General features: G+C 46.9%; 1 protein-coding gene across 2 annotated transcripts in view; it reads right to left on the minus strand.

The window, feature by feature from the left end:
• COL13A1 (collagen type XIII alpha 1 chain) overlaps nucleotides 1–27728 on the minus strand; it is a 129425-nt gene that overhangs the window by 55530 nt on the left and 46167 nt on the right. The window contains exons 6-10 of one of the 2 annotated variants that reach the window (XM_061447692.1): nucleotides 10337–10344; nucleotides 7670–7696; nucleotides 5068–5103; nucleotides 4391–4417; nucleotides 2613–2663 (exon numbers count right to left, since the gene is read on the minus strand). In XM_061447692.1, the coding sequence (XP_061303676.1) occupies nucleotides 2613–2663; nucleotides 4391–4417; nucleotides 5068–5103; nucleotides 7670–7696; nucleotides 10337–10344 (149 nt within the window). Of the gene's footprint in view, nucleotides 1–2612; nucleotides 2664–4390; nucleotides 4418–5067; nucleotides 5104–7669; nucleotides 8454–10336; nucleotides 10345–27728 lie in introns of those variants that run through there. The other variant, XM_061447699.1, reaches the window with a different exon arrangement.

Genomic DNA, 27728 nt, shown 5'->3' on the forward strand with positions numbered 1-27728 from the left:
ACATGAGATACCATGACTGGTATCTCATATTGCCTCACAAGGGTTTCCTAGGACAGACCTGGGTATAAGAAGGGTTCACTTCTGAAAAGAAATGCACTTGGGTGTATGTCTGCCTTAACCAGAGTGATTCCATGTGGGGGAAGGGAAGGGGAAGGAGGGGACAGACCTGCTAGGTTACAAGGCTGAGGTTTGCCACAGTGAAGCAACGAAAATCCCTTGGGAGAGAGCTCAGAGCCACATTGGCAGGGAAAACCTTCACCTTCAGGTTATGTCTCCTCCATCTGCAGACCCAAAGAATGTTTACCTTTCAAAGGATAGGGCCAAATAACCTCTTTGCAGAGTCTGAGAGATGCCCCTACCACAAAACGCCTCACGTTGCACTTAACAGTTCTGTCTTTATACAAAATGATACAGGACCTAATCGCATTTGCACTGTTTCTTTAGTTCTGCAAAGTTGAAATTGGTCAGCTTTGCTTTGCAAGATACATATAAAACCACCTGGTCCTGTTGGCCTGTCACCAGGAGGGAAGATAGGCTATAAATTAAAGGATCTGTCCACTGCTGGTTCCCAAAAAGGCAAGAACCAGGAGCAGACTAGCTACAATTCATTAATTTTGGTTCCTTTTTGGACACCTCCCTGGATAAGAAGTGCTAAAAAAAGAATTAGGGAGAAAACCTGGAAATGGTACAATTTGGCTTCCTCTGTAGACTGCAGACTCCTTCTCCTTGGGGGACGGCAGAGTGATTTGCACGGTATCAGGCCAAAACAACAGTTCAGCAGTGAGTGATTCCAAGAGACTGTTTTTGTTGGGTGACTGTTTTCCCTTGTCTTCTTTTTAAAATGTTGATCATATGAAATATGTAATCCTGGAAGCTGCCAAATCATGGAGACCGTCTGTTTCTGTCACTATCGGCATACTGTCCCTCTCTGGCCAGAAGTTAAGCAGCTCTGAGCTCGAGTGAAAGCTTTAACCTCCAGACAAAAATCTGGAAACTATTTGTCATCCCACATCTTTCCGAGTGGCCCCTTGGCCAGGGTTTCCTTGTTTGTCTTCAGTGCTCAGCCATCCTTTTGACCTATCAGCAGCTCTCTGGGAAACTGGATCATCTTCACAGTAGACTTTGGGGTGGAAGTGTGGAGTTGTGCCAGTGCTGGCACCTCAGGGCTTTGACTGGTGTAGGCAAAAGCCCACTTTAAATATAATTTGCCATCTAAGTTTTCCGCTGCTTTGGAGATGCAATGTGTTGTGCACTTTCCCAAAGAGCAGAGAAGGCAATGAGGCAAAGCAGCAGCCCCAAAAGAGACATTAAAAATTGCCCTGCAGAACAGGCATGTGTCCTTCCAGAAAATATTGATGCCTGTCTGTTTGCAGGACCTACAGTGACAGGGACTGATGGCTTTTCTCTCCAGTTACTATAACCACACTATCGAGAAGGCAAAAACTTCTACCTTCCAAAACCTACTGTTTGTGGAGCAGGGTGGTCTTGCTCAGAGTTTGGCACTGAGAGACCTGGCAGCTCTTCCTCCTCAATTGGCCACATGATCAGAGCCTGTCTGCTGGATGTAAAACACTTGAAGATACCTGTTTATGTCCTGGGCTTTGTTTCTGTCACTTCTCAAACTCCAGAGTGCCAGGCAGGTGGGCCTGGGAACTGGCAAACCTGCTTGTTATTAGAAACATTTATCATGGGGCTTTTGGAGAGTTAATTGGAAAGCCAGATGTAGACAAGTGTTTGCACTGCTCAGGGCTCTCTCACTTGACCTTTGATGTGAAACAAGAGTTGCTGTTGGCCCATCCTCTCTGCAGGTCAAGGATGGTGCTTGGTTAATCAAAATCGGAAGTGCCCACTGAGAGGGAGAGAATTGAGTCTCTAGGTCTTTTTTCATGGAAATCTCCAGGAGAGACTGTTCAGGGATGGAGTGGTGAGGACTGGCTGCACCCACTCAAAAGCAGAGGCTTCATGCGCATAAATGCTTCAACCCTTCATGTTGGTCTTTTTTTATAACCCTGTCCTTGCTTCGTCTGGTTGATTCCTTACACCTTGCAGGGGCACTTTTGCTGGAAGAGGGTGCAAAATCTTGCCTACTCTTTCCTCAGGTCCCCAGCCAGCTAAGGGGCTTTCCAGATAGGGGTAACTGTGGTGTTAAAGAGTCCCCAAGATTTTGGGTACTTGACAAGGATTTCTGAAGAACCCTGAACTACCCAGCTTTGTGAATTCTCAAGTCACTAGCTTAGCTCTGATCCTGCTCTTCTGCAAAATCAGTGGCTTTGTCCTCTGCCAATGAAACCAAAGGCTGAGATCAGCCAGGCAAAGGGTGTACTTTCTCCAAAAGTGGTAGCAGCCCTGTTGTTAGAAGGAAATATGTTCCTTCCTTTTAAATACAAGAATATTGTTTCCTTCAAGGGAAGGCTTCCTCATTTGCTATAGAGCATGAGCTGTAATTTCATTATATATAGTACATAATAGGAGTATAAAACCAAACCTGGCTCAGCATGGGAACCACATGACACAGAATTTTTGCTTTCCAGCCGATGCTGTCTTACTGCCCCTCCTAAGTATTTCCTTGTAACTTGCCCACATCTGTCAAAAATAGAGAGAAATCCACTTACGGGTGGACCACGGGGCCCGATGATAGACATGCCTGCTTCTCCTGGAGCACCCTGCAGATATACAATGGAGAGGAAAAGGTGTCAAAAACTGAGGGGAGGAAAATACAAAGACAATTATATACCCATCAAGACTGGGGCTAAACAAGGGTGCTTAAGGTGTGAGACCTTCAGAGCTTATAGGGCAGCTGCTGTTCCAGCCTCCCCCAGCTCTTGCCCACACTTTGGAAGAAAAGATGTCATTTGGAGCTACTCAGATGTGCCAGAAAATGGAAGCTGCACAGCAAGGAAAACTATAAACACTTAAAACACTTTCTAGCAAAACTCAGATTCAGCTCCATTGCAAGTGTGAAAGATGGCCCTTGCTGTTTATTTCCTGCCAGTCCAGAAGGACTGTGTCCTGCAGAAGAAAGAAAAGAAGGGATGTGTTGGGCTCCATAGAAATGGGAGCTGCAAGGACTTCACTTTGCCTCCAGAAATGCCTCACTTGTGTGCTTCTCAAACTCAGTTGTGATGTGGATGAAAACAGCAAAGTCCTTGCTGGAAAAGAAAACAACTGCCTCTCCAGCTCCTAGCCACCCACGACGTGCACTGTGCAGGACATGTCCTTGTCTTTGGAAAACATGGCATATTCCTGAGAGGCAGTTCCAGAAGCGCCCAGGCCTGGGGAGCTTTGGGATGGAGCATCCCATAAACCAAGTGGCCTGCAAGCAAGCAGAGCTCTCTTCAAAACACAGCTGGGACCTAGGACTCTCACAGAGGGCTTTGGGAAAGCATGGGCTTTAAGAGTAGTTTTTCCCTTGTTTGTTTGTATCTATCTGCTATCTTTTCTTGCTGAAAACTGGCCAGAGAGAAATGCAAGGACACACAAAGAAAAAGCAGGATGGCTTCAGGCAGTGAAGTTTTGGTCTGTTAGGTAATGTTGGTTGGCTTCAATGAGCAAGCAGTAGCTTGAAGGCAAGGAAGGATAATCTCTCCTACCTTGCCCCCTCCTTGTTGTGTTTTATTGTCTATCTTCTAAGAAGAGGAGCAAATGAACCTGATATGGCAGCATGCAGATGATCCCCTTATGAGGTGAATATATATCCCTTTCCTAGTTTCTGCATGTTGTTATTCACACACGCCAAACACTTTTATTTTGCTGCTCTCATAGGTGGGGAATACTCACAGCTCTGGGGAAAACAGACTATGCTGAAATATCAAACGCATCAAAACATGGGGGTAAGCAGTAGGATGCTTTACAAACTACCACTTCTTTGCAGGTATAAAACACCACCAGTTCAGTGGACAACAAACAGCTTGTGAGATGGCATTTCACAGACTTAAATTACACCATCAGTTTTACTTGGTAAGAAGACATCTCACTTTATTAGAAATAGGAGAGTGCTGTGCCATTTTCTTCCTTGTTACAGCTTGCACCAGGGATTGGGCTAACCTGGGAGGTGGAAGGGAGCTGCAGGTTGATTAGGGCAAGCGGAGTTGCCAGCAAGGAAGAAACTTCAGGGTTAAAACCCAGGAAGCCTTGGAGGGAGCTCTGCATGTGCCCGCTGGCTCTTATGTTGTTAGTAAACTGTCATAAACAAGAAACACAGCATCTTTGGAGGCTGAGTGGCCTGGAAGGAATTTGGGAGATAAACTCACACCACCGGGGAAGAAGGGGCAGGCTGGGGGGGGTGAAAGCCCAAAGCTGGCTGCAGCAGCTATGACTGTGACTGAGGGGCTCTGGCTGGCGCTAGATCAGGACAGTCGGGGATGCTAAGGGCTGTGAGGAGCTGACTCACCTTCTCTCCGGGTTGCCCTTTTAATCCCTGGGTCAGTGGCACCCATCACAGCCACATGCAAGAGGGTGCAGCGGGGAGAGAGAGAGAGAGAGAGAGAGAGACAGACACACAAACACAGGCGTCAGCGGCAAGGGTACACTACCCCACACCAAAACCCTGGCTACGGAGCTGGAATAAGTAAAGTGGCCTCAGCTCCTGCCCCAGCCCTCTTCCCCATCCTCACCCTGGGATGTCTGAGCAAAGAGCAATTCCAAAATACAGTGCTCGGACAGGCAGGGGATACCCCCTTTTGTTCAGGGCAGAGCTGTTTGGAAAGGGCAGCTGCCTGGGGCAGCAGGGGTGTATGTTAGCAAGCCCATGGTTAGCAAGCCCAGCCAACACATGAGGTGGCAGCAAGAGGCACCCAACTGGGGGAATGGGAGGATGGTGCTTGCTGAACCAGAGGAGGGTCTGAGCAATATGGCAGAGCAGATGGAAACACCCCCCATACTGCATGTATGCAGTTTGCAGGGCTGGCCACCCTGCTGTGACAAGGAGAGCCCTCAGGTGTGGGGGTCAGGGAAAATGGCTTTGCTCACACTGACACCCACCAAGGATCACCTTGAAAGTCCTGCCCTAAATCTTGGAAGTTGAAGAGGATGGGGAGAACATGGCACATACAAGAAGTTTCCACTTACCGGTCGTCCAGGGATCCCCATCGCACCTTTGTCTCCCTGGCAATTAAGGCAAAATCAGAGGCAATTGGAAACTGACCAAAAGCAAGGTTGTAAAACAGCACAAATGAATTATGCCACAGATGTGGCTTCACATTGCATTGCAAGTGTCCAGGGATTTTGAGAGAGTGTGTAGCTGAACCTGTCTTTAAGAACATGCATAAGCAACAAGCTGGTATGTGCATATGACAGACCAGCACATCTCACAACAGAAATTACACCCGGTGATTTAGACAGCAAAAGAGCAAGAGTTTTCAGCTTAACAAAGTATAATCTCAGTTTCCAGTGCTTCATAAAATCCAGATCTTGGGAACGGGCTTCCTGCAGTAGCAAACTGTCATGTTTTACTCTCTCTTTACCAAAGTCATCTGGGTGTTAGCTATTTATTTATAGAGTTATCACTTTAAAACAGGATTCTCTTAGACTTGAAAATAGAGCCCTGTCCAGAAGCAAAAGAAAAATGTGGGAAAACAAGCTGACACAGGAAAAAGCATGTCTGGAAGAAGACATATGAGTGGCTGTGTTCAGTGTCCTCTACCCCTTTGAGATACTTCTCAGTGCATTGTCATGGTGTGAACAATCCAAAGAGTGTTTTGGGGAATGACTTTGGGTCAGGTGACACTGAGCAGAGCCTCATAAACACATGAACATAAGATTGGTGGCAATTTTCTTTGGGCGCTTACCTACAAGGCAGTTTCCTACATTTAACTATGCAATTTGCCAAAATAAAAATTAAAAAAAAATAAATTAAGTCAATTCCCTTTGCATTCCTGATCACCAAAACCGAAGGCTGTGCAGATTCGGAAGATAGCAGCTGCTGCTAAAGGATCTTGACAAATATGGCTTCAGCACTTACGTAGCTTTTGGCCTATATTTTGCAAAATTGATGTGATAATTATCTCTCAGTTCTGTTTCCACCGATGTTTGGGGTTTCCTTATATAAAACAGAGTGTCCCTGCCAATGGCTGCCTGCCCTCCTGTAGCTGTAAACCTGGTTTTCTGGTTTCTGCAGCTGGAGACACCAGCTCCATTGATGCCATTTCTTTGTGCCTTCCCCCTGTTCAATCCCAACATGTGAATGTAGTGTGAAATCTCTGGATGGGGAATGCACGTAACTCTGTTTTGCTGGGTGTATGCACAGAGGCTCCTTTGGCCATGCATCCCAAACTCAGACATTATTGCCTAGGATAAACCGTTACTTGGTGAAACTTTAGCCACTTCCTTCTGTGTAGCTGGGGGGCTATTGAGTATTGGCAGCATTCCTTTCCATGCAGTGCATGTTTTCATAAATTGAAAAGCAACATATGCTTTGCAAAAGCATCCCTTGCAGATGGATGAACAGCTAACCAGCTGCTTGATTGTAAATTTTGTAGATGAAATATTATAGGAAGCTACTTATTCTAGGGTTTTAGGTCAGTTCTCAATCCCACTAATATTTGCCTATGTCTGTGTGCTGGCAGCAAGCAAAACTCCTGGTGTCAGCATCTTGCCATGGGGTTAATCTGAGGCTACTGGAGGGTGTAATACTGAGTTTTCCTGTGCTTTATTTCCCTTAAATGCTGCTTTCCTCCATAGCTGAGCTCAGGCTGATCTCCCTCATAGTTTGAGGTAAAAAAGCTGATTTCATTTCTCCTGGCTTTGCAGTGGCTGGTGCCCAGGCAGGAAGAGCTTAAGCTGAGGGCAGAGCTGTGTCAGGTCTCCAGCGAGTACCTGGTATTGGAGCGGTACATGACAGCACTGTGTCTGGTATGTGACTGCGCAGTGTTACAGCCCTCCAAGCAATAATAGCAAAGGGAGAGCTCCCAGTAGGACAGCAAATAAATGCCAGATGTTTATAATGAAAGGTTGTCTGTGACAGGGAGCCAGGAAAGAGCACTCCAAGGTGGATGATACCATGTAAGTTGGTTACCAAGTCATGCAAAGCTGCCTGCAGCTCCCACGTTGGAACTAAAGGAGCACAAAAGGCAGCAAGCAGCCTCTCTCCTGAGTCAGGGGGAGCCAGCAGCACAGTTTACATTTCGCTCATTAGGAAACTGCCTGTTATGGCTGCTGCATTCTTCAGGTGAGCTGCAGCCCAGGGAGCAGGAAGCCATAGCCAAGAAAGCACACAGCTATAATGCCAAACCCTATGCTCCTTCTTCACGCATGGCTATCTCTCTCAGATGCAGACACTGTTATTACAGACTTTTACATTTGTCCCAGAGTGACGTAGGCCTTTTAAATCCTGCTGCAATTAGCAAGCACCATCAGCAAGAATACTACACACTGTGCCTCTTCAACCAGACCCTCAAGCTGACAAAGGCATCTTCAGACATAATATGTTTCCTACATGCAGGAGGATTCATAGGGATTATGTTACCCTTAAGTTTGCTCCTACAAAGCTCCTGTGGTCTCTACTCTGTTACAAGACATGTCTCATGTGCTGTTTGGATTTGGTATTCCACGTTGGGATTGTTATGCAAGATTACTACCTTCTCCCAGTTTACAAACCCTGGAGGCCTACCGATGAAAGTACTGCCAGATACAGAACACGAGGGAGCGAAAAAGAAAAGAATGACGTATTTACCGGGAGCCCTGGTCTTCCTGTAAGGCCCTGAAACAAAGTACATAGAAATGACGAAAGTTAGCTTCAAACTCTGAAGAAAGGGCATGATAAAGAGATGAAATCACATGAAAGGGTTTAGGAAACGGAATGGTTAAAAAACTCTCCACAGCTCCTTGACCATGAGCTCTGATTGCTTCAGTTTCCTAATCTCCTGCTTGTGAAGTTTTCTCTCCTTTCGGCATGGCTCTACCCACAGCTCTCCGCACAGGCTCTGAAGGTATCTGGAAGTCCACGGAGAGCAAGCTAATTACAGGGCCCTGACTTTTTTCCTGATTTTCCATCTGCTAAATATTATTTTTTCATGTATGGAATTGTTGCAATTGCCACAGAAATGTTGCATGTTCAGAAATGGGAGAGAAAATGTCCGTGAGAGGATCTTTTCCTTCGGATGTGGTCCAGACGGCAATTGAGTCTGGGAACCTCTGGACTATTGCATCATTTCATCATTTCCTTCCTTCCTTTGCCCCTTTTAGTCCCAATCTCACCAAATTTCTTATGTGACTATGGGTTGCCCCTGTCTTCACCAAAGCATCAACTGATTTCAAGAACAACGGCGGGAGCATCTGTTGGGCAAGAGGAGAGTATGAAGGCCCCTTTGACCGCTGGGGTGTTGCTCAGCCATTTCCCTGTATTTTCTCCTGGTCATCCTACACTACAAACAGGGCTCAGTGCACCTCTAATGAGTATTTCTGCCCATCCCCAAACTCAAGCTGACACTGGGGTCTAAGCCCCGCTGCCCAATATGCTGTGTTTTGCAAGGCAGGATAAAACACCAGGAGAGAGTAGTCATCAGTGGGTCATCAGTGCTTTGGGGTTCCTATCCAGCATGATGTATATGACAACCACCCAGGCAGAAGCCCATGTCGCTCATAAACTTGAGTTTCCATGCAGTTTTAATCACAAAAAATATAGGGGGAGGGGGGGCAGGGAGAGGAAAGAAATATTTCCTATGGTGGCATGGAGGACTTTGCTTTATTCTTCGGCAGTGAACTGAGCTGATCAGAAACCCAGAGGTCCTGAAAGAGGCAAGGGTGCTGTTAGCCCAAGACATTCCACTTTGGCTAATGATGCTTGGTCTGCCTGACTTCCTCTTGTTATTTCCATTGGCTGAAGCATTCCTCGCAGCCTGTCCTGAAAGTCTGCATGCGGAGACAGGTTCAGAGGTTGCAATAAGCCAGGATACAGTAGCACATATTGTCAGCACTTCTCTGGTGGTCCCATGTGTTTCTGCCAGGCTTCAGTCTTTCATTACGATATTAAGTTTCTAGCCCTTATTGCTGCAGAGGAAGCCTGGAGTGCGTGTCTTCCTCACCCTGCAAAGGCGCAGACTGCTCTCCAGGAGACGTCTGTGTTGACCTTGTGCTTTCTCTCTAATTTCTCTTAGCAATAATAGAAATGCTTCACCAGCACCAATTTTGTGCCTGGCCCATCCCTTTAGCACTGACCTATGCTTGCCCAGGGTAGAATGGTAGGGACAGATCTAGCTGGACTCCACTTGCAGCTCCTCTGGAGCAGAGCTTTCTTCCCAATAACCCAAAGCTAACACTGAAATACATTCACTTCAGCAGCCAGTCCTGAAAGCCCCTAGGATCAACTACTGCTGAAGGTTTGCATGGATCAGGGATTCCAGCTGTAAAACGCTTTCAGACCTTTTGACCCGGAAGGTGCAATTTTTTGTAAGATTGTTGTCATTAAATAGGGATGTGCTCATATATCTGGGAGTTCAGTCTACAGCATTTTGACTCGATGAAAGGGGAAAATAGGTTGTGCATCAAGTACTTCTCCTCAGAACATCATCTGCAAACTGTTTAAGACATTTTTGCATGAACAGACAAAAGATGACTACCGTATGTTTAACTTCTCATGTTCCTCCACAGAAACCCAGCATAGTTACTGTATTGTACATGAATATAAACCATTTCCTCTGGAAGGATTGTGCTAGAGACAATATAGCATTTCTCTATAATCCTGAGAGATGTCAATACATGGCCTCATTCGTTGCATTGCTTCTTCTGGTTCACCGTGGGTCTCTTAGTAGCTGTAAGAAAATTCTGCAATAACCTAGTTGTTTTCCTGAAGCCTAAATCATCTGCACTGAGATTTTGCATTAGCTAACATTTAAAAAGGAAGCTGTCAACACAATTTTTTCCTCTGAAATTGATAATTGTGCAGCTATACTTCAAGGCCCATCAGTTCAGCAAGCCCACGAGAGTAGCAGGGAACAAGTCCCTACAGCTCCTGCCATGTGTTTGTGATCTATCTTTCCCTTTGTTGCAAACACGTCTCATTCAGCATGTGGCATCCAATGGATTGAAGCACATACAGCTGATTCCCCCAGGGTATGTGGGGCCAACTAGTAATAAATACATGTGACCCTCGTGTTTGTCATGTCCCTGTCCCTGTGCTCCCTCTGTCTCATCACCCTCAAAAGCTGCAATGCAGCCGAGAGCAACCCCACAATAATATGGGTCTTGAACACCCACAGTACTTGCTGTTTGATAGGTCCCAGGTTGCCAGGACTGTGAAGGCAGCTACCACACCAGACACCACAGACAGAAGACTTTGCTAGTTCGTGGCCTGCAACCTCTGTGTCAACAGCTTCTAAAACCATAGAGGCTTGGTACTTACAGGTGGACCTGAAAGACAGAAGAAGAAAAAAAAACCAATAAATATTTTTTTAATTCAATAAATACTAACAAGAAGGACTAAATAAACACACTGTACCATCTTTTGGGGTTGATCCTGATGCTGCTCACATTTGCTGATGCACATACACAAACTCCCTATTCATTACTTAAGTATCCCCAAAATTAGCAGCACTGCTTTACAGTCACCAGGAGTGCAGGGCAGCCTCTGAAAGTCCTGTGTTGGAAAGGCCATGCAAGTCAAACTCTTGACACTGTTAAACTCATTTTTGGTCCTTTGGCAGGCAGGGGTCCCCTCCATGAGTGTGACACCACTGAGCAGAGGAGACTTGTTATTTGTGTGACTCCCCCTCACATCCTGCCCACCCCTTGGGGTTGAGAAGTTGAAAGTGGAGGGGAAAAGAGCCCCTTTCCTGATAAAATGCCTATGCATTTCCCATCAGTATCGGTGATCTTGTAAAGGCACGAAAAGGTTAATGAGAAAACTACAGCTATTAAGCACATCAGGTACCTTTTCTCTTTAGTGCAAGCTTATTTCCCCCTTTGCTTCTGCTCTGTTCCCATAGGAGCCATTCTGACCCTCTTGGAAGGAATTTCCTCAAATCCTTTAGGTTTCTTTTATTTTGGAAAGATTTTTGGAATCTGGCAACGTGGAGCACTGCATCTCCCTCATACAGAACTATTGTACAGTATATACCAAGGCTTAAACAGCACATTTCTTTCATCAGTTCCCAGAAAATTCCTCAAAATCCTGACAGATACTGTGTGTGTGTGGAAAGAAACCCCTGGCCTGACTATTTTGTGGTTTCCTCTCTGTGAGAGAAGCAAGATGCACCATACAACTGTCAGGGGGTTCTACATTTTCCATACTTTATAGACACTCTGTTTTCTTTTTCCTTTTTTTTCCCCTCTCTTTATGTGAAGTGCCAGGAAGTAAGACTAAACAGCGTAACAGGAGAGCTGACAGGTAACAGGCAGCAACCTCTTCTTTGCATGGGAGGTGGATGTCACGGTGAGCACCTGCAGAATACGCTGTCATTCTGAAAATACCCCTGGCTGAAAGTCCACCAAAGAAACTGGAGACTTTGGCTGAACAAACATTTTCCACATTGGAAATCTCCCACTTAGCATGACTCCTTCATACCAAGGACTTCAGCAAATGGTTCGGCTATCAAGCTTTGGTACCCTAAAATCGCACTGTGAATGGCACTCTAAAGAGCTTTGCTCAGCTTTCATTATTGTTGATCAAAAAAGGTTATCTCCAAAGGTTACCTTTTGGTTAAAAAAAAAAAAGAAAAACAGAATGTTTAGCACATTGATGGTGACGGACAGATAGATAGTGCTAAAAAGCCAACATTCACAGCCAGAAATCTCAACGGCTCAAAACATCTCCATCCAAATTTAGGGCAGGGGCTCAGGGGGACCCAAATTTGCTGGGTCTGGCAATTGCCTATCACCGGTGTTGGTGCTGAGGTCACTATCCTGCTTGGTATGCCAAATCTAAATAACAAAAGTGTTTCTCATCAGAATGTTCATTTTGGAGGGCAAGGTCAGACTCGGATACAGGAATCCTAATTTATGCCAGACTGGGAGAAAAAAAAGTAATTTTTCCAAGTCTGGCCTGCATGACAATAAAGTTCTGTGAGGACAGTTTTGGAGAGATTTTGTTTCAGAGTAAGCACCCTGTCACAAAGTCAATGCTTATAACTTGCCAACATACGGACTTTATTTCCATTAGCAACACTATAGACCCATAATAACCCGCCTACCTGTCTGCACAGGGGCAGACTGGGGCACTTGCAGGTTGCATGAACCAAACCATTTAGCTAATACTGAAAGAAAAATTTAAAGGCAAACAAACCCTGAGCCACCGTACCCTTCCAGACCAAATGTGACCAGACAGCAGCACAGCGTGTAATGGTATTGCAATACCGCTGAGAGAAAAAAGACGCTTTTGCTTGCTCCAGAAGCTACATCCGCAGAGCAGAGTAAATCAGCAATGCCGTCAGTTCTGGTCCCACCAAGCCACACACCCCACACAGATCAAAGGCAGGAGGCATATTGGAGGCCCATCTTTGTTATATGCCCTCTATAAAATTAATGGTTATGTGGAGGGGCCTGCACAGTCTTGTATAAACACAGCTCAGTGAGCTGCAGGCACACAATCTTGGCTACAATAAGTCAATCAGTAGAGACCATCCAGGGACTAGGCTTCAAATGCTGGGACCATCCATGTGACCCAGGAGACAGAGCCCTTGGATATAGTCACTTGTAAAAGCAACATCGTCTTGCATGGGCTGAAGGAGGAGGAAGGAAGATGTGCCAAGGATAGTGGGGAGGGAGGAGGTGCTGCTGGATAAGCTATTGCAAAGCACTGGGGATTTTACAAAGTGAAATAATGCTTCAGCAAAGTGGATTTGTCATGTTCTGTCAGAGTGATTAATGAGAAGGCCAAGCAGAGCTTCTAAAGAGGCTCAGTCTCTAACATAACAAGGAGTAACGCACATTAAAGGAAAGAGCAGGCAAATGAGAGAGGGGATCCTCCTGTCTCCGCTTTCAACCTCTCTAACCAAAGATGGCCAGTCTGAGACAGCCTCTTGCGGGCAGCACCAGCTGTGCTCATGCAATGCACCAGGGTTGCCCCTGGCCAGGGGACTGGCAGAGATACCTTGGCCTGGTCAGAGATGCTGGCAATCCTGTGTAAGCCAAGGGAGCAAACATACAAGTCAACCAGATTGCACAGAACCCTTCATGAAAGGAACATGAACTGTAACAGAATCACTGCAACACCACTGGATGTTGCTCCCCATGCTCCCTGCCCCCTGCAGTCCCAGGCAGACTGGGGCAGCTGCGTAGAAAGAGGCCTTATTGCCCTCTTTGGTGGGCCAGGCCTTGATGGTGGTAAACTCCAAAATGCTCCACAAATGACGAAGAGCAAACAACCTCAACAGCTACAAGTGCTAATCTCATCTATGGGGGTTCCTACTCTTCTGTGTTTACAGCAGACTCTTTTTGGGTGAGATAGAGGTGCTGCTGCTTAGGAGATGAGCTAACTCCCTTTTCTCTAAATAGTAAGCAGAGAAGGGACAAGAAGTCAAAACAGCAGGAATCAAAGCTACCATGAAGATTTCTAAGCCCATTTCATAGCTAACCTCAGCCTACAGACAGACCCAGAGCTCCCAGATTACCAAATTCCTCTGCCTTGCACAGAACAGGGAGCCCACATTTGTAATTAGCACCTCCAGATCCTGTGTATTTTGAACCTGATCTTGATGGGACCAGAGTGCTGCTGGTGCTGGCATGTAGGCTACAGCACTACCGTCCACCCACAATGAGCAGCTCAGGAAGCTTCTCTCCGTGCTGGTGCCTCACTGAAAGGCACTGAAGGGCTGTAAGCAACTGAAATTGCTGTTTATCCAGCTGCGGGGCTTATCGAGCAGCAGGGGACGGAGGAGGGGATGGAGCAAACATGTCAGGAGTGGACAAGTGGGAGGAAGCAGCAGCCTCCTGCAAAGAGAAGACCTCCAGAGCACCTTTGAAAATGAACATTGAGAAAACAAAGAATTGTTGTGGGGGTACCCAGCGTCCCTCCAAACATATGGCCTCTGGAAATTAGCACCATCTGCACTGTCCCTTCTCAGCTGCTCTGGCTTTTATGCAGATAGAAACTTTCCTTAAAGAAGCTCTGCCTTTCCTGTAGCCCAAGTAAGCAAATGAGCAGCCATGGTCTGCAGACTGGATGAGTCTGCCTTACTGCACATATAGAGGGGGCATATTTGTGATGGACAGCAGGGCCATGTCACAGAGCCCTCTGCTCACTTGCTCTCCACCATGGCCCATTCAACCAGTGACTAACTAAAACAGAACTGCAATGACCCTTTTTCCTTCACCCCCACAAAGAGATAAAAAGCCACCCTCTATGCTGTAGCCTCTTCAGGCTCAGAAGAAAGGCTGCTTCTTTTGTAACTGGGTCATATTTATTCTAATCTGGAAAGACCCATATCCCAGAATATCAGATCTTAAAAGCTGGACAGTATTAGAGGGGGTCTGTGTGGAGTGAGACCTTCTGATGGTAGAGATACCCTCAGCTTCTGAGACTGCAATGCTCTCTGGACTGATAGGATCACTGAAATGATCCCATCCATTTAAGGGCATTTCCTGACATCTGGAAAAGTGTCTGCTCTTAAAAAGATCTCAAATGCTGTTGCTTAATTTCTTTTCTCTAACTTCTTGGATTCAGGCAGTCCAGTGTCTGTAATGTGGTTGTCTTCCACCCTGCTCCAAAATCTCACATATGAGGAATTTTTTTTCTGCTCTGTAGAATACACAAGACAAGATGGACAGAGAGGGAACATAAAGATGTCATTGTTGCTCACTTGGGTCATCCTCACTACACACTCCAGCAGAAGGGGAGACATAGACATGTAATCCATCCCTGTGAGGGAATCCAGCCATTTCACAGACCCAGAAGGCAGCCTTAAAGAGTTAAAGAGATACAGTTACTTCCTGATATTCAGGACTATGTTAATTGATAATAACATAGCTGTGGCCAGGCAATTAGTTTTGAAATGCTGCTTAAAATGTCAGCAGCCCAAGCACGATCTTACCCAGGGTGGCAGAGATCCCTTTGTTCATGGCTTCATAGATGTTCAGCACACCATGACCCTATTTTGGAGCCAGCAGACCCCACTTGGGTGCGTAGAGCTCAGATGGTAGGTTTCACCTTTTTTAAAGTCTGGTTGTGCTGCAGTTTTCACACAAGAAATCCAGGGTACTCACAGTCTTCTAGAGACCTCTTCCCTACTTCCATCAGGGGACAAATGATACAAGGGGAGGTGGAGGGATCATTAACTTGGAGAACTGCAAATGAAAGGCAAAATTGCTGTGTGCCTTGCCATAATTCATTATTATTAGTTGTAGGAAAATTAAAGACAAGAGAAATTTTCAAAATGATAAGAGAAATCTTAAATGACGATTACCCAAAACATACACTCCAGAAATTCTGCTTCAGGTGTTGTCAGCAGACAATCTGAGTGTGTAACTCTCTCCGTAGAGCATGAGCCCCTCGCAAAGACCAGGACACTCTGTCCCCAGAACATCCTCTCTCAGCCTTTCAGCTACACCCTGCAGAGCAGCAAGAGGTTCTTCAAAGGGTCATAGAAATGCCGGACAGGGAAAAAGATATTTCAATTTCCCTGTGACCAAAGCTCAGCTGAGGCACCAGGTTATGCCAGTCACTCAAGCTTGCCTCTGAAATCAAACCCATGACATCACCGAGATTCAGCAGTTAATATCAGCAGCTGTTGAGGATAAAAGTCACTGCTCAGGCACTCTGAGCATCCCAGTGCACTGCCACCAGCAGCAGCTTCTGCCAAGGAGAAGACCTCAAGCACAGCACCGAGAGGAGAAGTCCATGGGAAGCTGTGCCCAAAGCAAACAATGAGGTGGAGCCTCACAGAAAAATTAACTTGAGTAAGCAGTACTCTCAAAAAATAAAAGAGGTTCTGATACTGGAGTTAAGCTACAGACTCTAACTGCATCTCCAAGCATCCACTTGTTTCAAGAAGCATCTGTAAGGACAACAGAAGCCAGTCAGCCTACAGAGCCAGAAGAATTTGGTAAGAAAAACCTGTACCGTTGGCATAACCATAGCAAGCCCAATAGGCAGATTTAAGTGTCAAAGCAAAAGGTTCAACAATAGACAAACAGAAATATTCTGATAAATACAAAAAACAAAGGGCAAAAAGGGCCAAGAGCCAACGGCCTGCATGGTGCTGGCTGTACCCAGGACAAACACAGCACCCCTGGCTCCACCGGGGAAGAGACAGTGGGATGTACGACACCAGGCAGAACAATGCTTATTTTTGGCAGGCATCCATGGGTCAGCAAGCTCCTTCCAGGCAGCAAACAGTCGCATTTGTCCCTGTCATGCTGAAGCACTTAGCACCACAGAAAGCAGAGAAAAAAGGGCTGGGAAGAGCACATGGGGTCAGCTCTCCCAGTGGGATTTTGTGCTTCAGATCTGGAGGCCCCCATGGGGTTTTCCAGTAGCAGTGCAGAGCCCTGGATGGTAAATTGAAAATGGATGGTCACAAGCTCACTCCATTCCACCACCTTCTGCCAAAGAGGCAGTGAGCCCCCAGGCTTGTGCAAACCACCAGCCATAAACTGCTGCTCTTGACTATCCCCCTTTCTCTTCCCCTTCTGCTTCCCCTGAGCAAACCAAACAGAGATTAAAGGATTCCTGGGGAATGAGAAAGACATGAAATTGAGGAGGGAACATCTTCAAAGCAACCAAAAGAAAAATGTCTCTACCTAGCCTATTTGGGCAAATATTTCCCTAACCTGTTGCTGCCTTCTGGGGATGGAGACACTGCACTCTTCCCTAGTGATCTGACCCAGGCGATACCCATGCCCTGACTCATAAGGTCATATTTATTATTTTTCTTAGAGATTACCCAGAATTTCCAGTGTTGTTGTTGAAGACAGTCAATGACCTTTGATGTACAACAAACTCAAAGAACAGCTTTTTTTATTTCTCTCCTTTTTGCGGTTACCTTTTATACATTTGAAGTCTGCTGTCCCATTCCCTAGTCTTCTGTTGTCTTTAGACTAAACAAAACATAATTCTCCCATCTCTCCACAGAAGCCAAGTTTTCTGGACCTCCGGTCATTTTCACTGGTCCCCCTCAGGGGCCCATTTGCCTCCTAAAGTGTAGTTCTCAAATAGAAACCTGCTCCCCAGCTCACTGCACAAGTTAACAGTAGACAACTTGTTAAAGGCAGAAGACATGGTGTCTATTTAGCTTATCACAGAGGGATACCGAGTCCTTCCCCATCACCACCTCTGCCTTGCCCTTACCTTCTGAAATATCACGTCCTCTAGCAGCCCTCAAAAGCTCAGAGATTTCTTGCAGTGCAAGCACAGAACTTGGTGTCCTTCCTGTCTGGTGTGACCAGCTCTTATGGTCCAGTGAGGAGAAAAGTCTCCTTCTCATCCACAATGAACTTCTTCAGCTTTTCTTGGTGTCCTTCATAGTCCCATCTCCAGCTCCTTCTGTGTTTTTGAAGTACACCTCAAATACTTGGACACTTCCAGAAGACCTGGCAACTCTTAGTCTGAAGACACACATGTCAATGCAACAAGCTATCAGTCCAGTAAAACTTCACTCTTGGCAGAGTAGACGCTTGATAGTTTCTCTGCAGCTCCCACCGTACATCCTCTAACACATACTATTCCATGCCAAGAATATGAAAGGTGGTGTCTGAAAGCTCTGGAGATCCAAAGCAGTTTGAATACAGGTCATTAAGAGGTCTGATATTTCTCCATCAAGGAGCTGACTGCTTCTTCAACACTCAGTCAGGCCCCATACAAGTCTTACTCCTCAGAGAGCTGCAGAATTAGGAAGGAACCACTTACTGGCCAAAGTAAATCATGGCTGGGTAAAGAAAAAAAAACCAAACTAAAAAATCCACAGCTCTTTTACTTCCTGTTGAAAATTACAGTCTCTCATAATGTGGTTGTTGGGGAAAAGTAGAAAGTTGGAGCATACTATAGTTAATAAATATTTAAATAAATTCTCTGATCATGCATTTAAAATATGATACATTTTACTTTTCAGATTGCATAGGTTCATTTTCTTCCTCTATCATTTTTGCAATTAGCAGCTGATTTTAATATCTAGTGCATTGCTGCAGCCCGCACCCCTCCCCAATTCTTGTTATTCTTCCCTCTTTTCCGTCTGCTAACTCTTCTGTTCTTCCTTCCTCCTTCCAAAATACTTTGCAACTTTTATAACAGCAAATTCTGTCACCTACCCGGGGAAGAACAAAAGACCATTGTGTTCAATTTATCTTTTAATAGAGTCCTTCCTCAAATACCTCACGGACTGCCAGTACTGTCTTCCAGACCCTGTCTCACACCCTTTTGAGTTATTAAATGTTTGGGAGGGTCTTTCCTTTAACCAAGACATTTTTCCACCCGAGGCGATTGATAGCTCCCAGTTACCACTAATTACCCTATCAGCCTAGCCACAGCACTCTTCCTCCAGAGGCCAGCAATGCATCCCTGTCACTCCTTATCCTCTTCTTCAAGGATGGAACAAACTGACTAATTAGAGACACCATAAACTCCTCCTTCAGGCTCTTTCCTGATGTGTTCCCTTGTTTCCAAACAGAGCATGTGGAGGAGAGCAGGGCTGATGCTAGTCCCCTCAAAAGGAACAATGCAATGGGGTTTCTGAGCCCAAGCGGGTTTGCTCAGCATGCTTTATTGTGCAGGAAGAGAAGAATTTTCATTCATTCATCCAAATCTAGCAAATCTGAGAGGTTTGTCTAGTTTGCCTACCCCCACACAGGGCTCTGCCTAGTAGGAGCCAGGCTGGGGTAGCATGCACATGTGTTAAACGAGACAACTTACGTTGGCTAACAGGGACAAAAGGATTCATGGCTTTCCTTATATAGAATGAAGTAAAGCATCTGGTGCCAAACCCAGATGCTTTGCACAGCACACACTACAGAGAAAGCCATCAGACAAAAATAATGCCCAAACAACTGCTGCCTCCCTACAGTGTGTGGTGCGGAAAGCACCTGTATTCTCTCAGCTCCTCACTGTGGCAAATTTGACACAATTAATAAGTTTGCTAAACTCTGTAAGGACCTCCATCTTGTTCGAGACTCAAAGATTTTTCTTATTTAGGCATACAGGTGCTTATTTTTTTAAGGTAGGGAGAGATCCCATTATAATCTCAAGAAGAAAAGAGATCACAATGAAAGTGGAAGAGGTATCTTTCCCTGCCTCTGGAGCAGAGAAGTAACCTGGAGGAAAACCAATCAAGTTTAGAAACTAGTTACTCTGAAGCTCTTCCTCCCAGATAAAAGGAAAAAGGCACAAGGGGAAAAAGGCATTGTATTTACAGAGAAACTTCTCCTAAATACATGGAGGGGGTGTTGAATATGCGCTGCAGGGACATGTCTGGCAAAAAATTGGTGGGGCTTTAGACACTGCTAAAGAGCCCCATCTCCTACCAAAACAGCAAGCCCTCTCTATTCCAGGAAAAATGAGCAAAGAGGAGGAATGAGGGCTGAGGTCTGCAGCGGTTTGCTGCATGAGAAAAGCACATGGAAAAACCCACATGGAGGAGGCAGCAATGGCTGAATGCATGCCAAACCACGTGGGACCAGGGACAGTGCATGCCCTGCACCAGTCCTCAATCCAAGAGTCACACATTTGTAGCTTCCTTTCCTAAAGGACCTGAGAGCCACTTCCCATCACTATCCCAAGAAACTCCAGGACGTCTGCCCATTAAGAGTTGGGTTAATGCAATAGTAGAGCACAGGATCTATCCAGAATGGCTTTGAAATTCAGGGAGAGAAATATTTGCAACCACACCTGATAGCCCCCATCCTCTCCTGGTTTTCCAGAAAAAAAACCAAAACCAAACAAAAAAAGAAACCACACAAAAAACAAACAAAAAAATTTGCTATAAGCACACAGTTCATCCATAAGCAAAATATCACCACACACATGAATTGGAGGTAAACTAAGAAACACGATACTGCATCTTTCAGAAAAACACATTTCTTTCCCCCTCTCCTTTCCTTCTGTTTTTAAGCCCATGTTAAATCACACTGCACAGGGGATACCAACAGCTTCACAATTCCAAAGTTTCTCCCTGGATTTTGGACAGGTCAGGGCTGGGTGTATAGCTGCCTGGTGCACAGAGGGCTAAAATATGGCTCCTTGGCTGTGGCCAGGGCAGTGCCACAGAACCATAAGCTCTATGGGGTGCTTTTGGGGTTTCAACCCCTCTTTCATCTGTGTTGCACTTGTATATGGTAGGGTTTAAGGGAGAGTTAATCTGTAGGCAATGACTGCTGTTTTGGGAAATAACTACTCCCTCTGCCAAAATCCCTCTAACAAGGTGCTAGTATTAAAAACCAAATTCAAAAAAAAAAAAAAAAAGGCAAAAAAATAATCCCAGCCCATTGCACTTGAGCTACTTTAGGAACGAGACAAACACACAACTCCTAGCAGCTGCCATCGCCTCCAGCAACATCTCCCTTGGACAGCATCCTCTATGATGATAGAGGAGGAAAAGCAAAGAGCAGCCACTGGGATCCAGCCACATCCACCCACCCAGTACTGGGTTCAGCCTCAGAAGGACCCCTTCCCAAAGGCAAAGCACAGCCCATGGCCCTCTACCTGCTGCTGGTTGAGCCACATATCAAGGGAAGCCTGGTGTGGATGGGATCGCTGGGTGGTCCCCAGCATAGCACACATGCTGCGCTGAGCAATACAGAACCATAATAAACAAGTCCCTCGCACAAAGCTCTGTCAGTTCAGATTCCAGTTCAGTTGATATAATCTTCATCTTCTCTTTGAAAGAAAGGAAAAAAAGGAAAAGCAAAAATTAAAAACCAGGCATCCTAAGGGAAAGGAGTGAGGCAAGAGATGGATTGATACAGCCTGTGTGTGTCTCAGCCCCCCGGCATGGGGAAAATGTGCTGTTAATCAGCCACCCCCTGGGAGTATGCTGATCTAATTACCTCCTGCTTGCACAGTCCGGCTGCAATGCTGCACACCCAAGACATTGCATGAGGAAGAAACAGACACCAAGCCTCGACAGCCAGGTTGGAATAGGATGGGCAAAGGAGAGCAGGAAGGCTTTCAGAGCAGGGGATGAATTGGTCTGGGGAGGCTGTGAGGGTGGTACAAACCCATATGTGTAAGAGGCAGATAGCATCGAAGAGCACATCACCACCCCACCAGAGCCACCAGCACAGCAGCGGGGATGGATGTATCAAGGAGTAACCTTTCTCTTGTCTGAAACACAACCTTATTTTGGTGAAAACACAGCAAAGATATGCAATGGGCAACAAGTGGATTTCCAAGTAGAAAAACAGAGAAATAGCCAGACAAAATGAAGGGGAGATGTTCATTTAAGCAGGCATCATGCACAGCCAGCTCTCCCTCAGTGTTTGCGTGGCACAGACTCCACATGTGAGAATGCCTCTCCAACCCTTCGATTGTCATGCCACCAGCATTTTGCAACGTCAGTCTGGGACACATCGGAACATCACTCTAATGCAGGCAAATTTTTTCCAGGGCTTTATGTTTCACAGTGCTTATGAATGTCAAAGAGGCAGTACACAGAGGAGCAGAAACCTGGTCCCGCTCCTGGAAGAGGAAAACTGCGTCAGGTGCATCTACCCTCAAAGTAACTCACTGGACAGTCACGTTAAAGTAGTTTGAGCACGAGACGTGGGTTTCTCCTCTTCCACCTGGGGGACAGCTGGATGTTTAATAATTAATGGCTGTACGCTTCCTTGCAAAGGCTGACACTTAAAGCGTCGCTGCATCTTTAACGGCTGCCGGCGATGGGAAACTCATTGGAGTGTGTGTTCGAAGGGGAAGAAGGTTAAGATGATTAACTGGTGCTAACAAGTTTAGGATGTGGAAGTAGTATTTTCTTGGACGTCCATCAAAGAGAGGATTGAATGTTCCCTGGCGGGGGAGGGCATGGGGGCTGGTATGTGTTTAACAGATGAGGTTTCTGCCTCCCAAAGCCCGCCCAGCCCCGCATGATGCAACCTCTCTCTTTTAAGCTCTGCCTCTGCCCCTGTACCATCAGCTGTACCTGTGTTCCCAGCCTGGCACAGGGGCTGAAAGGAGATCGGGGGGAGGAAAGCCTCCCCTCCACTCTTCCTGTGCCCTGGGACACCCTTTGGGCACCAGTAGATCTCCCTGGCCCTTGGCCCCCATGGAGAGAAGGCGTGGGCAGATGCCCGGAAGAGCCAAGAGCGAATCGAGTGTCACCACACCGAAATCCAATGCCCCAGAGAGAAGAGCTCCTCCTGGGCCTCTGCATCCTGCTGCACAACCCTACTCTCTGCCCTGCCGCAGAAATGCCAGACAGAGCCATCCCTGCCACACGCCAGGCCAGCAGCCTGCTTTCTGCCTCACCATTGCCCTCGATCGCAGGCTAACATTAGCGCTGAAGTCTCCTTGCAAACAGCTTTGAAGCAAGCCACTTGGCGCCCACAACATCCCCCTTGTCCTGTCCCTGGTATTTTCGGTGCTCTCCGCCGGCTGGCGGGCGCCCATGCTTTGCGCAAGGGGCTTGGACGCCACCAGGCAGCGTGCCCCGCTGTCGAGCCTGGCGACTGGTGCGACTCTCCTTCATTCCTCTGGCCGCCACAAAGCTGCCAGGATGGGCAGCACACGCGAGATCCACGTCGCAGGGCCCGGACATGCGTCAGCAGCTGACGCAAACCAGCCCGGCCATGTGCACACAGCTCAGGCCTGGGAAAAATCCTCCACCCCGGTAGCGCGCTCGCACTGAATCAAAGCCGTTGCCGTACAGTAGCAGTGCAATGTGCTCTTTGGGTTTCCCCAGCCAGCTGGGATGGTTTTGCCTCGCTTTGTCAAGGCGCTGATTTATGCCCATATGTACCATATACATTGTAAGCACAGGCACGCAATGGTGTAAACACTTCTACAAAACATCTGTACACAAACCCGTGAAATATGCAGAAGCTCCCTGCTGCAGCCCTCAACATGCATCCCAGGCACCCCACAGGCAACCTGTCAGGCCCCAGTCTGTGTGCAGGGTGCCATTCACCACTGGACCAGTTATTCAGATGTGTCCTAGCAGGGGTGGTAAAGGTCACAGAGGTACTCCTGTCTGATATAAATCAGCACAGCCACAACAGTTTTCTCTTGCATCAGTGTTTCAAGCTGTAGCCCACCACAGCAGGTATCTGCTCTTGTGCAGTGCTGAGCATCTATTCCTCCCTCCAAAATCCCCATCTTTTCTGCACCTTTAATACTTGATGTCTTTCTCTGCATCATGAGTAAGAGGCCTGCTTATCCCTGGTTCTGGATGGAGGATGGCCTTACCAAACAGCCAAGGCTTATCCATGACTGGGATATAACATTTGGGATATAACATACAAGCACCATTAAAGTTAACGCTTGTACCACCAGGACTCATGCATACCTGGACACAAATGCTCATTGTTCACACCTCTGGGGAGAGCTCAGCCTCCAAAGGAAAAGACCCACAGCAATTCTGTGAGTTTGGAGATTTTCCTTCCACCTTCCAGACAGTTTAAAATAAAAAAGTAAAAAAAAAAAAAAAAAGCTTAAAATAAGAAGTTTGAAATAAGGAAGCACATAAAAGGGCAAAGAGAGGAGCCCTGGGGCATGCAGGAGACAGGCCTGAACATGGTAAGATGAAATAATACAAACAAGCAGATGGGTGTAAATAAACAGGCCACCCTCTTGCAGAGCACTTGTGCCCATCATTGTGCCTCAGCACCTTCCCTTTTTAATGCATTGATGTTTCCAACCATATTTTGGATAAAGAAGAAAAGGCAGAGTTTTTTGCCTTGCTAACTCTATTGGAATGGTAGCACTATTCCAATGGCCTCCAGCCATTTTGCAGCCTGGGCAGTGCTCACAGCTCTATTAATGGCTTACATGAGCCCTCCTAGTATGCACTGCAGCAACAACAGCAGGCTCATTAAAATCAATTAAATACTCCTTAACAAAGTGATCCTTGGGATCACTTTAGATCCCAAATACAGACTAAGTTGGATGAGCTGATGCTTAGACATGTAAGGAGCATCCTCGCTCCTTCTTACCATTCCTCAGTCACCTTCAGGTGACAAAAGCCAAGTGGGGGTGCCTCCTCAGGCAGCTCCAAGCAGTTGTGTAAGAGCACAGCTGCCTACGTGTTCAGAGAAAGAGAGTTAAGCGACCAAACAAGCTCTTTGTTTGTTTTTTTCCTGAATTGTTCATCCCCATCTATTCAAAACTGCTCACAGAATCTGTGGAATGTGTTGTGTGGTTTGCATCTTCAAAACAAATGAAACAACAGTATGCCTAAACCAAACAAACCCTAACCCAAAATACAGCCAGCAGGCCAGGGCGCATGAGCAACCTTCGAGGATGAAGTCTGTGTATACACTCTGGAGGGCCCAAAAAATGTGAATGGGGGAATATATTTAAATTTCAGGAAATTATGGAATTCCCAGGGAGATTTCTTACAAAGGAGAGAAAACAAGAGAAGTATTTAAGCAATGATTATGCTGCAATTTTTCTTCCAGATGTGCCATGCCATGGGGATGTCATGCCAGCAAATCACATTTTCTGACATGGCAACATGCTGCTCTGGCTGTGGTGGTATCAGATGCCCATCCATAGCCACCCAGACACTGCTATCTCCACTGCTCGGCTCTCTCCAGCCAGCCTGAGGGCTCTGCCAGTGCATTCAAAGGAAAAGGGCAATTCAGAAAGCTCAAAGCTTTTGGCAAGGAGTGGCTGCTTAAGACAAATGTCCTTTTTTCCAATTTTTTGGTTAGGCGTTGTCAAATACTGCCTTCAGACACTTAAAACGGAGAACACCTTTTGCATAGTCAGCATAGAAAACCATGCTGACTAATCATCCTGAAAAGGGGTCAAAAAAAAAACCACAGCCCTTCAGTTAGTTCAGTGCACCTCCTGACAGGAGGGCCATGGGAATGGGTGTTTTATTGCACACTCCGACCTCACATTCCTCATGGCTTTGAGCCAGGACCACTGACACAGCTCATGGCTGCCAGTGTTTAAATAGCTGGGGTGACCTTCTCATACCCTTGCCCCAGACCAGGGACTACAAATATCTTCGTCACCTCTCAGGGCTCACCGGTGTGTTCAGGCTTTTAACCTCACAGGAACCCTCAGATCTGTCAGAGCAAGCTGAAAAAGGATTGTGTTAAGAATGACAGCAAGAAAACAGGAAAGCCAGGAAAACAACCTGGCAAGGGGCAGAGCATCCGGCCAAGGTGTGGAAGTGGGGAGCAGGCAGGAATCCGGAGTTGCCCATGTTTTTGGGTCACCTCCCCAGAGGTGTCTGAAGAGGAGATAAGAATTCCAAGGGAGAAATAGATGCATCCACTTGGATCCAATCTCCTGCCCGGGGGATGCAGGGTCAGGGCTCAGCCCGCACTGCCTAGAGGTCTCTCCTGCTACAGCCATCCACACCAACCCCTTGTCCGCCAGCCTGTGTCTTGCCCTTCCCAATGTTTCCTGCTTGCTGGCTGCCTGTAGGGCCAGGCAGGGGTCAGGATGTCGGAAATCCTGCCACCTCCTGCCAGATGGCCCTGCCAGCTCTGGGTGACACCTCCTGGGTGGGAGCCAAAGCCCCACTGCAGCCCTGTACTGTTTTTTTGCTGGCCTCCTTCTACAGCTGCAGCTGTGCCAAGAGGTCCAGCCAGCATGGGATGGGTGTACCCAAAGGGGCAAGCAGAGGATGAGCAGGATGCTTGGACTGAGTGTGCACACCATGTGGCCCGCAGCTGCAGGGTGCAACTGGGGCCACTGTTGCATCTTTGCTTTGGCTAGCCACCCTGCAAGAAGGGAAACAGCATTTGTGAGATGTGGCAGCTCCTGAGAGTATTTCTGTAAGGTCAGTCAGAACTGAAGGAAATGGCCAAGCAGCTTTCCCTGACTCCTGGGCTGGGGCAGATAAGGAACATGGATGAGGTTTGTAGAAGAACGTCCAGGGGACACTCTCTTGCAAATTCCCTTTGTAATTCCCTTGCAAACAATGCCAAGACGACCCCAGCTCCTGACCAATACCAAAATCCTAGCAGTTGCCCCATACCACCCTCTAAGCCCCTGTAACAGCAGAAGGCACATTGGCTCGTGGCGGGGTTGTGCAACCTCCATCTGACCACCAATCCCACTCCCGAGGAGCCCATAGGGCCGGAGCTTCCTCCTCCCGCAGCCCAGGTCCCTCCTCTGCCCCTAAGTGCTGCCACGGGGTGGGATGGAAAAGCCATTCGGCATTCCTCCGAGCTGCTTCCTTGCTTGCATGGCTGACCGCCTCCAGCACTGCAGGATCCCAACCTGCCGGAGGAGAAACTGGACCAAAACAAGCATTGCGGGGGCAGGGGGAAAGAAGCCAACTTTTTTTGCCTTTTTTTTTTTTGTAAGGGATATTGAAGACTGGAGCAGAGAGCCAGCAGAGTGAAAAATGGCCACGTGGGGACTGTGAAAATAGGAGCTGAAGAGAGGAAGATGGGAAAGGTCTAATAAAGAGAGTAACAGTATATAAAATACACAAGCGCCCACCTCCGCCAAGAAGGCTGTGGGAGAGGGATTTGGTGGTAATCGCTGCTTGTTTGAGACTATCCAGGCTGACAGTGTCTGGATCTGCATATAGGTCTGGATCAGACCAGGAAAGGTTAGATTTTCACTCTGTCAACCTGAAACATGAGGCTTTTCCCTTGCAGCATTTTGTTATTATGTAGCAGAAATCAAAGGAGGGCAGTTAGCTGCGAGAGGATCCTCCAGCCCCCGGTAGCTCTCAGCCACATCCAGATTCCGTGTAGAGAAGAAGTACTCCCCTCATCTGAGCAAAAGTCACAAGGGGAGGCTCGTTTCTAGAAATCAGACCCATGGTCTCACCAGCGTCTGCTCACGCCCAGAAAAACTCCCCAAGTCTCATCCCAGCTCACAATGACCTTGGATCAAAACCTGTGCTAACCTCCCCCTCCACACTTGACCTGAGCGTGGTGCATGGCCTGGGGTGGTGAAGACCTGGGTACAGTCATTGGTGCTGTTGAGGCCTTGGGGCCATTTCCCAATCTGTATGAAGCTGTTGCAGATCAGTCTGGCAGACAGTGGGGACAGAAGGAATCACACAGGTTAACTATCAGACGAAGGGAACTGCATCATTAATTACCCAGGAAGGTTATGCTAACCTTGGGGGTTGTGTCCTCTCTGCTGAGAGACCAGTGGAGAAGCCCGTTGCGACCTCTGAGCTCAAAAACCACAATGCTGAGGAGTGACATCTCGCTCACAGGTAGTCACACCCAGCCCCAGCCCAAGTGATCTGAAGCAGCAACTTCCCAGCTGAAGGAAACTTACATTTCCTTATCATCTGCTATAAATACAGCTGCACTGTTTTCCTGACTGTGTTATTCGTACAGTCCTTATCACGCGCATTCAGATAGCCAAAACACAGTCACACACTTGACAGTCTTCTTGCTCCTCTATTCTGACCTTTTCCAAACCATTTATATTCACAACCCCATGTCTCCTGAAGCTCTTGTACGGCAATGGGTGACACTGCCCAGGACCTCCACATCCGAACAGAACAGGACAGTAAATGAACTTGTCTTCCTTTTCCCCTACTTTGCCGTGCAGAGACCTAGCTCACAGTTAGGGAAGACCTCAAATGTCACTTCTGATAAACATTTATTTTTGGTGAGGAACATAATGTGTTTAGAAGCAATGGGCATGTGCCAAATCTTGCAACATCTTGATTCTTCTCAGTGCTTCTGAATACCTTGGTCTTCTGCTAGTGTCACATTGCCTGGTCCCT

Source organism: Pezoporus flaviventris, unplaced genomic scaffold, assembly GCF_033815535.1.
Source record: "Pezoporus flaviventris isolate CSIRO_AGI_PZ_B2104156 unplaced genomic scaffold, CSIRO_AGI_Pfla_v1 ptg000001l, whole genome shotgun sequence".
In the NCBI taxonomy this organism is placed as follows: Eukaryota; Metazoa; Chordata; class Aves; order Psittaciformes; family Psittacidae; genus Pezoporus; species Pezoporus flaviventris.